Source organism: Armigeres subalbatus, chromosome 1 (genome assembly GCF_024139115.2).
Source record: "Armigeres subalbatus isolate Guangzhou_Male chromosome 1, GZ_Asu_2, whole genome shotgun sequence".
Classification (NCBI taxonomy): Eukaryota; Metazoa; Arthropoda; class Insecta; order Diptera; family Culicidae; genus Armigeres; species Armigeres subalbatus.
This window is the reverse complement of record NC_085139.1, coordinates 207456531-207469419: the sequence shown is the minus strand read 5'-3', so window position 1 is coordinate 207469419 and position 12889 is coordinate 207456531. Positions and strand designations below refer to the sequence as shown.

Below are 12889 nucleotides of genomic sequence, written 5' to 3'. Positions count from 1 at the left end.
ACGAACATTCGATTCGTATTTTCTAGAGACTTTTATACTGATGTGCTTAGTTGTACGTATTTCGATACGCCAGAAGTACAGAAGTAAGTAAGTAGAAGTAGAAGTAGGGATCATATCCAGCATTAACCTATTCCAGGCAACCATCCACTTTTAAATAATCCGATGCCTACTTTTAAATAAGGGGTCACATCCAGATGCCGTATTTTTGAAGAAGGAAACACATTAATTATTGCTTTTCGCTGGGCAAATCATGATTCCAATGGAGGCATTTAACAATTTTGATCCCAAGTAACATTTTAAGTTTTATAACGCTCTTGTAGACCATAGTTTAGTCCATAAAACCAAAATATTACTGGGGATTGCTTTATATCTGGCTAAGGCATCCTTTCTACGAAAGCATCACATCTTTTAAATATTTTTGCCGACCAGTGTTATATTCATATTATTGGGACCTTCCTTAATCGTGAGGCTACAAAGGTTACAAAACAAGACCATGCTGAAGGTGGCTAGAGTCGATTCCCGCTCCAGGTCTAGGGAATTTTCCTTGACTTCCCTGGGCATTTCACCTCATAATATAAAAATGCAAAAATGGTAACTTGGCTTAAAAACCTCGCAGTTAATAACTGTGGCAGTGCTTAATGATCGCAATGTTCTAGTTGGGGATATGTCTGAAACTTGATTATGCATTTGCGCAACATTTGATAGATTTAGTTCAGAAAAGGTATTGGAGGGTAACCGTTTCCTTCGGTGGGGCTTGATCCCACGGAACCAGTAGGCTAGATAGGTGCTTTTCCCACTAAGCTACGAAGGACCTCCGTCGCCCTCCGCAGCTTAGCGGGTACTGATGAAACCAAATTCCCAGAACCGGGCACGTAACCGAACTCTCGCAATAGATTAAGTGAGTGAGTATTTAGTATTACTTGCTTCATCAGCAACGGCGCTCGATGAAGGATGGTTTTGTGAGCCCAAATGGCCTTTATATCAAATGACATACGACATTTTCAGCCTTATGTCTAGCTCGACCAAATGACATAGTACTCCAAAGATCCCTGTCTGCCAAGAGAAGTTTCGGAAAACAGCTTTTTCGGCTAAATTACATTTTCGGCTATATGACCGTTCGCCAAACGACATTTTCGGACATTTTGATCCTCCCTATCAAACGACCGTTTTGGCCACATGACCTATTCAACCAAACAATTTTTTTCGGCCAGATGACTAGTTCGGCCTTATGTTGCTTCCGGTCAAATGACATTTTCGGCCAAACGTTCAATTCAGACAAATGGAATCTGTCTAGATGACTTTCGGTCTAACGTATTATTCGTATTATTCAGCTATTCGGGTTTTGCAGCCATCAGAAAGAAGGCATATTTTCAGAACGTTGAACAACAAACCAAACTTCTTCAGCCTTTTTCTGCCAGATATGTATACAAAACAAAGGGGACAAGTTTCTCAGTCTTAGCTACTGCGTGAACAACAGAACTTTAATCGGATACTTCTGTAGGCTTCTGTTTTGACTGATTTCGATGAAACAAAATGGATCGGATACCTATTTGTTTTCGTCAATTAGCGTATAGGAATTTTACACATTGTGAAAGCGATTCGCAACGATAATCGACTAAATTCTTTGACGATGACATTTTTTTTGTAAATGCAACACCGGGCGAGATTTTAGTCCAATTCTTGTCGAGCTCCACAATGTACTCTTTCAGATGAGAACTATTCCACCATCCGAAGCATTCTTAATTTTCTACAATACCTCAACCACCCATATAAAAAACTTCGTTTTCCACCTGTTTACCAGCAAAGGGAAAAGAAATGGCAAATCAAAAGATTACACCATTGGCATAATCATCTAAAATAGAAAATTGTTTTCAAAAAAAAAGGTTTTTGTGGGCCGAACCTTTGCTAACTAACCCATTTTTCCGGGATCGCAAAATAATTCTAATTCAACAAACTGTAAAAAAAATATTTTTGCGAGCTGAGATACAAATTTCGGAACTGATTACTTACGATATGTTTCAATAATTTTGATAATTTGGCTATAATATGATTCTATGCGCATATAATATAAAGAAACTCGTAAAAGTTAACACAAGTTTTTAACAGTGGTTATTTTTAGGAAAGTTCAAATGTCCGCATGGTATCTAGTATTTAGTAGAATAAATGTCACCTTACAAATATTTGTAAGAAAATCTGCAACAAGTCAAATTCCGTAAACATACCTTGAGCGAAAATCAGGATAAAATAAGAAAAAAATGGACTTAAGTCCAACGGTAAACTATAAGGAACTAGACTGAAAAATGAACTGTTTGCCAACCAATCACTGGTAATATTTATCAGAAGAAGATAATTAGTGATCAAATCAACTGGCCACCCTTCTGCCAAGTCATGGAATCAAACTGAACTCACCCAGAGACAGCGTCAATATTTTTTCGATTGCATTTTATGCTCCTAACATAGTGAATCGAGCCCACAAATCGAGACCCGAGCAGAACCCGAAGGGCGCAAACTTATAGCTCGGCTGGCATCAGTGTGCTGCTCGCAAGCTCTCGTCGTCTTCGGATCCGGACCCGAAGAAAACCGGTCACCTGCATTTTACCTGTCCCGATGGTATCGCGTCGGTGCGAAGCGGGCGGCAGGAAAGGTGGCGACGTCGACATCACGTTGGTATGTTGCGTCTATGCTTCTTGCCTTTCAGTACCGAAGTCGCCAACATAAACATAAGACGTGAGTGGGACCTCGCTGCGCGTGTTTTTTCTTACGGTGAAGTTTTTGGCTCATTTTTCTACTACCAGCAAGAGTTGAACTGACCTGAACCCCGCCGACTGTGAGAGTGGAAAAACGCGCGCGCAAGAGATTTTTGCCGGTCGCGCTCCTAGATGTAGGCAAGCGAAGTGCAGTGCATGCGATTGTTGTGATTTCGAGTGTGCGGTGGATCGCCGATGGTGATTTCAACGATCGAATTGTGTGGGTGATCGGGCGACGAACCGCATCCAAAATTGATTGGCCCTGAAGTTTGGGAAGACCTTAGGAGGCGATTCGTGTGTGAACATAGTGGCGGTCTTGGCGACGATGCATGACATAATACGTTTTGTATGAAGGAACATCCGGTCATTTTTCTGTTGCCCATCATTTTTTTTCGGTAACCACCGAAGATCCCACTTGTTAAGTGACTACGACAGTCAACTGAAGAAGGTTACATGTGAACCACGAAAAACGGAAAATTAACATAACGCATGTGAATGAGTAATAAAACGCATAAGCGCGTGACAGTGTAGAACGTCGCAAACAGAAGTTAGACAGAAGGTAAAATAATAGTTAGGGTGAACAAGACAAGTGCACCGGTCGACGGGAACAAGTGAAAAGCGTTTTATTTTCGGAGGGTTCCGCTGTGCAGTGAATCGATTATATCTCGACCCTCAGATCTGTGCTAAAGAAGACGGATCATTCTGACCCTGCTCAAAAGAAAAAGTGAATCTACGAGAGTCTTCTAAAAAGAAAAGCAGGTGTTGAATGTATAGAATATAGGCGAACCCCAGAACAAAACAACGACGAGGGTCAGATGTGAACCATTTTTTGTTCTGTTAGTTTTATGCACCGTCGAAGGAACCTGCAGATGTTTGAAGAAACGACAGTTGTCAACGTCATGACGAAAACGACGACGATGAAGCCAGTCAACCAGCAGCCTACTCGGATCAGCCGGACGTAGGGATTAGAGCAACCACCACAAATTAGGTCCTGCTGAACTCAATTAACGCCTTGGGGCTTCCCGCCCCTCTTCCCGTCAGCGCTTACTGTAATTGAATCGAATCAACATAAAATCCCACAAAAATGCACAACGTAGATAACATTGGTGCTTTCTTCCAGACCTGCAAGGTAACTATCACCTTTCACCTGTCTGTTTCTTTTTCCGCGGGATGACCTCCTTCCCCCCTACATGTCCCATGCAGGCCCTGGAGGGGACTTTAGCGAGATAAGCTCATTTAAATCTTATGTGTGCCTACATATATGACCCGCTCGTATACGCACCGTCGTTCGAACCGCTTGCGCTTGATCGTGAGCTTGGAACGGCGAGAAAAATGCTGAAGAAAACAAGATGGCCGCCATCTTGGTTTCTTGTGTTGGATTTCTTGCGCTTATAATAGTTAGTTGGTCGCTGCTGCCGTTTGGAGATCACGATTTCTCATCGCGCGCGCGGCGGCGGGTTAGGAGCGAAAGGCCAATTCCAAGCATCCAAGCATTATTGTTGCTGTTGTTGCTGTTGTTGTTGTAGGGTAGCATAGCGATACGAACTCTGCCTGCCGTTTGGATGGGGGAGGTGGTGTACGGCGGGTGGAAAACGTGTTTCGTCTTTGGTCGGTTGTTTCGGATCGGAATCGAGCGTCGAACAAGGGGTGCCATTTTTCTTGTTTTTGGAGCGATTTGCTTGTTTTGATCCGGACATGCGAGCATGCGGGGGTGGATCGTTGCTATTGGATTCTTGTTTGGTTGCCGGGGGTAGGGTAGTTGGAGAATTGTTTGTAAACAATGTGCATATGCTAGAGCATCTGTTTTATAGCTTTGTTGAGATGTGGTTATATTCCCTATTCTTTATTTTAACGAGGAATGGATTTTCCCTCGCAAATTCCCTTCAACAATTACCAATTTAGTGAATTCATATCATAATATATATCGCAAACAACTGTCTTTATTACAGGCTTAACTATTACTTTAATTCTATATCAATATAAACTTTTTCCTTCAACAAGAATCGTTCAAAATGCTCGGCTAGAAAAAAATAAAATAAATGTATTCTAACATCGGACAAAAAACCAGGATTCTGTAAAAGCTACTTTTCTATTAGAACGTTGTGAAGCAAGAGCCTGTCTGTATCATTAAGATGAATTTATAATCTGGTTCGATGAAGAACTGTATGTAGATTATGCCAAGTGAACAAAGGACGGATTTGGCGTGGTTTTCGTTCGATATTTTATATAAACAGATGGATGTAGGACTTATTAGACCGGGCAGAGCTCGAAATAATCGTTTTCATTCAATCTAGCTCTATTTTCTACTAGCTCACTTCCAAACACTTTGAAAATTGGCTCTACGCCGTTAATTTGAAATTGAAAATGGTCCAGAGAATATTTATTCAGACTTCATAAATTGATTAATTTGTGTAAAATTAAACATAAGTAATAAACCTATGAGGTTTGTGGAGCTGAGTCCGTTGTTAGATTTGATCGCTTTGTAATGCCTATTAGTTGATGCCCTAGAGTATTGTATCCAAAAAGTGTTACATAGGGAGGTTCAAAATAGCTGGATAAGAATTGAAATGTTGTTTTAAAGCAAAGGTTCATTGGGCAAATTCGACATTTTGTCAGTAAGCAGGCTGGTAAGAACTCTAAATAATATGGAGAAAATGTTTCTTGTGCTTGCTGAAAAGCTCAAAGAGACCACTGACTGCATCATAGCGATACTCAAATGGTCGATGTTCAGTCAAACCGAACCAAGCGGCTTTTTGACTGACTTGTGATATTTTGTTAGCGAAAGGAAAACGAAAAGTATTTTATGTCAATTCATGCGTACATTTGTTGTATGATATCCTCAGCTATGGCGTTGAACGAAGTCCGATGCGATTTGTGATTAATTGAATTTGTTATCCGAAAACTTTGGCAAAAGATTGGAAATTTTTCATTGGCGCTTGGTGTGTTGTGGCAGAACTCCGACCATATAAAGCTCAAAAGGTTGGGAACTGATGAGGGATCTTTGATGCCATTGTTCGACAATTTAAAAAAAAAGATTTCAGTTCTTCAACAGAAGGCTGATAGAACCCTCTGAAGTTTAAAGAACAAATACCAATACGGTAGGGTAAAATGCCCAATAGTGGACCCCCTAGTAGCGCAATTTTGCTCTTCCTGTCATACGGCTTAGAAATTTTCAAAATATTAACTCTGCTTGATATCTAACAACAAGCTCTGCATCCCCTCTTCACGATACATACAAAAAACACCCAAATACACGACGTTAATCGTTAAAATTAACATTTTAAAGTCTAACTGAATTCGCCCTATAGTAGACCCCCTGGAAGTCCAAAATATGAAATTGCTTCCCTATACTCGACACTTCATTTGATTTTTATGTAACGTTTCGGGACGTTCTTCTTCCCTATTATTGACACCCCAATATATTCCTATAGTGGACACTCTCGTGTTTATTTTTTATAGAATTGTAAAAAATCATCTAATTTGACTTTCCATAGCATTTCCAACGCATGTAATCAAATCATAGGACTGTAAGGTAGGTTCTCCCGATAGAATTTTATAGCGAAATGTTGACATTGTGCAGTAATAATGCAAAAATGGCTGGAGGGTCCACTATTGGTTAGGGGCCCACTATTGGTCACTTTACCCTAGTACGATTAATTAGAACCATTATACCGAACTGGGAAAAGGCTGCCAGCCAAGGGAATGCGATTGCTCTAAATAGCAATAATGCGTTAACATGACAAAGCTACATAAAATGGGGCACAATAGATCTAAAAAATGGTCGCAGTGATTTCAACCAACAAGAAAAAAAAAGCCTCACGTACTCAAAAGTAGATCCGAACATTGTGTTGAATTGACCGATTCATTTGAACGACTCGTTAGCTCATATTAAAGTAGCGTTTCATTATTATTATATTTTGAAATGCACCACAAAAACGAACTGTTCAATCAGTTTTGGCCTATTTTACTTTTTCATAGATGTTGAAGTGTTTGTTCACTAATCCAAATTTTCCCAATTAATATTCCTCCAAATATCTTAAATGCATGTAATCAGAAAACTGCAAATATGCGTACAAAGTATCGCCCATGCTCGACAAACGAACTAAGTCGACGTTCTTGCAGCGTCCGTCAGTTCTTGTGAATCTAGAAAGTTGCTTCCCTACTCAGCAATCTATTCTCATCGGGATGATCTACGCACTTCAATTCTATGACTGTTGCTTCTCTTAGTTTCTAAATTATTTTCTAAGTTTCTAGATTGCACATTGCGTTATGTATTGCAGTGGAGTGATGAAACGCTGAGAATGGACCTTTCCGGTAAAAAAATGTTATCTTCTTTTATTGTCTCAGTTGTTTTTTCGATTTTTTTAATGGCGAACTTTCCCACAGAAATCATATTTTTAAGCCTCTTACTGTTTTAAAATTCCAAAGCAAAAAACGAAAAGAGTGCCAATCTGGAAGAACGGCCAGATGTTGGTCCAAAATGGGAATAATGTTAGACCAAATCAATAAGCAGTATACTTTTAGATTTTTTTCCTGACTTTTACAAATATTTAAGGGCGGCTTGGGTAAGGCTCATCAAGAAAAGCGCACCATCTCTCAGTCGTTTGAGAGTTGGAAGGTAGCGTTCTTGAAACGACAGCATGATGCCGTTTCCAAGTAACATTTAAAGTTTTATCATACTCTATTAGTAGTATTGAACATCAAATTCTCAAGACTAGCAATAAGACAAAAATCTACATGAGACCCTCTTGATGGGAGACCATATGGTATCCTAAAGGAAGACATGTCCTCCTTTTTCATTACAAATCAGGTGTCCTCCTTTTGTGCTAGAATGTTCTTCCTTTTTAGATATTTTAAGAAAACATTTGCATAAATAGAAATGGATGTAAAATAATGTTCAATCATCGGAAATTGGATGTTCCAGAATCCGTTCGCGTACATACAATTTTCATGTGCCTTCGAAATTCTGGGCAAACCAGGTACAAAAATAAATTTATTAAAGTGCGCCGTCGAAATATTGTGATTCACGGTATATTGATTCATGCAAATAATACAGTGAACTCTCCCTTACTCGATATTGAAGGGATCATCGAGTTAGGGAGGTATCGAGACAGAGAACACATTTATACTCTTCTTCCTAAATTTCAAACACTTTTCATAACATGAAGAAATATGTTTTGGCCGAATAGTTAAAATTGATTTCCTTATTAAGTGAAGTGAGAAGTGGGATGCTCGAAATGAATAGTGAGAAGTGAGAAATAAAATGCTCGAAGTCAGCACTTCTCACTTTTTACTTTTCACTTCTAACTTTTCACTTTTCTAAATTCACATTTTTTACTTCTACCTTCTCAAAGAAAGCAGAAAGGAAGGAGAAGGAATGGTGAGAAAAAATAAAGATTTTGTTAAAAAATTCCAATTTTCACTACACTTTTCACTTCACACTACTTGGTCTTACTTCTGTGTTCTCACTTCACTCTTCTCACTCACTACTCATTTTGTACTTCTCACTTCTCACAATTTGCTTCTCACTTCCTGCTCCTCACTCCTCCTGCCTGCTGCTGCCCTTCTCACTTCTCACTTCGTATTTCTCTTTGAATTTCTCACTTCTCACTTTTCACTTCTAGCTTCTTACTTCTCACTTTTCTATTCTCATTTTTACCTTCCACTTCTCACTTCTCAAACTTATCACTTCTAACTTCTGACCTCTCACTTCTCACTTCTCAATTCTTACTTCTCACTTCATACTTCTTTCTTCTCACTTCTCACTTTTCACAATTTAATTTTCACTTTTTGCTTTTCTTTTCTCGCCTTTCATTTCTCACATCTCACTTCGATTTTGTCCCTTTCTTACTTTTTACTTCTCACTTCTGACTTCTTACTTTTCACTTTCACTTCTCACTCCACGGTTCTCACTTCTCAAATTTATCACTTCTAACTTCTCATTTCTCACTTTTCACTTCTTAATTCTAATTTTTCACTTTTTACTTCTAAATCACTCTAATAAAGATTAAAAAAACATACTTATCACTTCTAAATTCTCAATTTTTACATTTTCAATTTTTACTTTTCTCACTTCGCACCTCTCGCTTCCAACTTGTCACTTCTCACTTTCTACTTTTCACTTCTCACTTCTCACTAGGGATCCTACTAGGATCCCTACTTCTCACTTCTTACTTTTCACTTTCCACTTCTCTCTTCACAGTTCTCATTTCTCAAATTTCTCACTTCTAACTTCTCACTTTTTACTTCTCAATTCTTACTTGTCACTTCTCACTATTCACTATTCACTTCCTATTTCCTATTATGAGATGTGCGTGATGTCTCATTCCTCACTGCACACTTCGTGTAATTCCTACTACTCATTATTCACAATATAAGTTTTTAACTTTTCGGCCAAACGGCATTCGACCAAATGGCCTGACATCGTATATATTGTGCATGTGAACTGATTCTGACAACATCGAGTTAGCGAGGTGAAAATGCTTTGGGAAATTACTTCGACTTAAAGAATGTCGAGTAAGGGAGGTATCGACTTAGGGACTCTGAATTTCATCGAGTAAGAGAAAATATCGAGTTACAGAACATCGAGTCAGAGAGAGTTCGTATATCGAAATGCTGTTTTTATTGCTATTGGCATTCCAATTCGCATCGAAACAAGATCAAAAAACATTGTGACATGTGGCGGATATTACTAATGGTATAAGATTTCGCAAAAGATTATAGCCAAAATAAAATAAATTATATGCTGGTCAGTTTGTTGGTCCAAACAAATTTTGCATACGATTTCCACGATGTTTTTTTTTATTGTTTGTTCGTACGTTCGCACCATACTTATTTTGAGCCATGTGCAAGCCATCGGGAGTCTAAATAAAAAAAAGTGTTTAGATTGAAAGCTCGGTAGTTTAGTCCACGGTAATTTCAATTAAAGGAATGCCTTCAGCAATGGCAGTGAAGAATATCTAATCTTGGTCATCACACAATTTATTGCGTATTCATATTCACATTATTCTAATTTACAGGAAGTAAAATGACAGATTCTGTTAGTTTACTTGACTTTTATTATCTTATTTTGGTCATTTGATCCAATCCTGGGGGGTGTCCCGTGGAATTCGAAGACTTTTTGTTTCCTGGGCCAGTCGAATAAACACCTTCGTTGGCTCCTAGTCGGATTCGTGTTGATGAAATGATGTATTCCGTCGAGCCTAGCTTCTGATGATTTCGAGCATTTAGGCTTGATCTGCGCGAGCTCGATCATTGCTGGATTGATGTCACTAAGAAGTCCTTCGCAGAGAGATCTAACGAAATTGATCAATGCTTCGTTTCCATGACTCTTACTGTAGATATGCCAAAGATTTACAACTCCACCATTCAGCCCATTCGAATAAAGGGACAATGCCACTTCTTATTACAGATGGTGCAGCGTATAGCCCTCGTTGAGTATCAAAGAGATCAACGCCACCCGAGTTAACGAAAATAGCTCAATAATATCAAATGTTGATAAGATAGCAAAATGAGATATGGACATGATTGATATCTTTCTATATAATAAAAATGAGTTGAGATTTTCTTCCTGACGATGGCAAATATTTCATTATGACATTTTCATCACCCGGGCAAAGCTGGGTTTCTTTCTCTAGTAAGAGATAAAAGATCAAACGACAATTTCAATATTTTGCACTAAAATATCATGATGTGCCATTAGTTTGTTCTTATCCATAGCATATCTTGATATTTAAATGATATTTCGGTGCAAATTTTTGATATTGTGGCCTGTTCTTTTATCTCTTATATCAATCAAGTCCATATCATGTTTTGTTATTCTGTTTATAGCTTCTGCCCGGACACCCATTCCTTTATTGTACATTTTACAAAGATGGGCTACATGTTCCTCCACGTAGGGCAATGTTGTCGTATTTTACATTTGTAGCCATATTGACAACATTATTATCATTCAAACGAAAAATAGCAATATTTGTTTCGTTGTCACGCACAATGTCGTATGATCCTCGAGCCTCTCTTTTCAGGGAATCTTATGGCGCCTTTTCAGTTCTGTTGCTACGGATGGTTCCAATCATATTTATGTTCTTCCTGCCGAAATCTTCGAGAAGGGGCAAGCTGATAAAAAAAATTGCTCATATACACATAAATTTCTTCTGTAACAACATTTTTGCTCAAGTTGGGAACAATTTCGATCCTAATGGAAGTTGATACAGTATCCATCATGAGTACAAATGCACCAAAATTTGTAGCCGGAACGAATTGGCTTTCCTCCGATGAATTGCTTCATAGAGTTCCTGCCATAGCTAGGCTCCATAGGGTCGTCGATAGATAAATGAGTTCCCAATGGCTGTCCCATGTTCAGAAACTTGTCATTCAATTGTTCTATGAAAGGTCGCACTTTGTACAATTAGTCTGACCCATAATCGAGTGAAATGTTGTTGAACTTCAATTCATTTCATTTATTTTGTTAACATCTAAACAGATAACACTGAATCAACATTTTGACGCCACAATACACGGTTCGAGGCCGCTTCTCTCCATCCTCGGATACGCCCCACGCTCGCCAAGTCGTTTTGCACCTGGTCTGCCCATCTCGTTCCACGCCGTCTCGTACCTGCTGGATCGGAAGCGAACACCATCTTTGCCGGGTTGCTTTAGTTTTAGCGGCTTTAGCTACCTTCTGGATACTGGGTTCGCCGTAGAGTTGGGCGAGCTCATGATTCATTCTTCGCCGCCACACACCGTCTTCTCGCATACCGCCAAAGATGGTCCTAAGCACGCGTCTCTCGAATACTCCGAGTGCTTGCAAGTCCTCCTCGAGCATTGTCCATGTTTCATGTCCGTAGAGGACTACCGGTCTTATCAGCGTCTTGTACATGACACATTTGGTGCAGTGATGAATCTTTTTTGACGGCAATTTATTTTGGAGCCCGTAGTAGCCCCGACTTCCACAGATGATGCGCCTTCGTATTTCACGAATAACATTGTTATCAGCCGTTAGCAAGGATCCAAGGTAGACGAATTCCTCGACCACCTCGAAGGTATCCCCGTCTATCGTAACACTGCTTCCCAGGCGAGCCCTGTCGCGCTCGGTCCCGCCCACAAGCATGTACTTTGTCTTTGACGCATTCACTACCAGTCCAACTTTTGTTGCTTCACGTTTCAGGCGGGTGTACAGGTCTGCCACCTTCGCAAATGTTCGGCCTGACTATGTCATCCGCGAAACAAATAAGTTGACTGGATCTGTTGAAAATCGTACCCCGTCTGTTACACCCGGCTCTCCGCATGACACCTTCTAGCGCAATGTTGAACAACAGGCACGAAAGTCCATCACCTTGTCTTAGTCCCCGGCGCGATTTGAACGAACTGAAGTGTTCGCCCGAAATCTTTACACAGTTTTGCACACCATCCCCCGTTGCTTTGATCAGTCTGGTAAGCTTCCCAGGGAAGCTGTTATCGTCCATAATTTTCCATAGCTCTACGTGGTTGATATTGTCGTATGCTGCCTTGAAATCAACGAACAGATGATGCGTTGGGACCTGGTATTCACGGCATTTTTGAAGAATTCGCCGTACAGTAAAGGTCTGGTCCGTTGTCGAGCGGCCGTCAACGAAGCCGGCTTGATAACTTCCCACGAACTCATTCACTAATGGTGACAGACGACGGAAGATGATCTGGGATATCACTTTGTAGGTGGCATTAAGGATGGTGATCGCTCGAAAGCTCTCACACTCCAGCTTGTCGCCTTTCTTGTAGATGGGGCATATAACCCCTTCCTTCCACTCCTCCGGTAGTTCAGTTCAGTGTTCAGTTTCCAAGATTCTGACTATCAATTTGTGCAGGCAAGTGGCTAGCTTTTCCGGGCCCATTTTGATGAGCTCAGCTCCGATACCATCCTTACCAGCTGCTTTATTGGTCTTTAGCTGTTGGATGGCATCCTTAACTTCCCTCAAGGTGGGGGCTGGTTGGCTTCCATCGTCCGCTGAACTGACGTAGTCATATCCTCCGCTGCCTTGACTTTCACTGCCTGTATTCTCAGCGCCATTCAAATGTTCCTCGTAGTGCTGCTTCCACCTTTCGATCACCACACGTTCGTCCGTCAAGATGCTCCCATCCTTATCCCGGCACATTTCGGCTCGCGA

General features: G+C 40.2%; 1 protein-coding gene across 1 annotated transcript in view; it reads left to right on the top strand.

The window, feature by feature from the left end:
* The first annotated feature begins 2693 nt into the window (after positions 1–2693).
* The window catches only part of LOC134205702 (uncharacterized), a 78804-nt gene continuing 68608 nt past the window's right edge, over positions 2694–12889 (top strand). Inside the window, exon 1 of the mRNA XM_062681234.1 lies at positions 2694–3876. Coding sequence (XP_062537218.1) covers positions 3832–3876 — 45 coding nt within the window. The 5' untranslated portion in view covers positions 2694–3831. The remainder of the gene's footprint in view (positions 3877–12889) is intronic.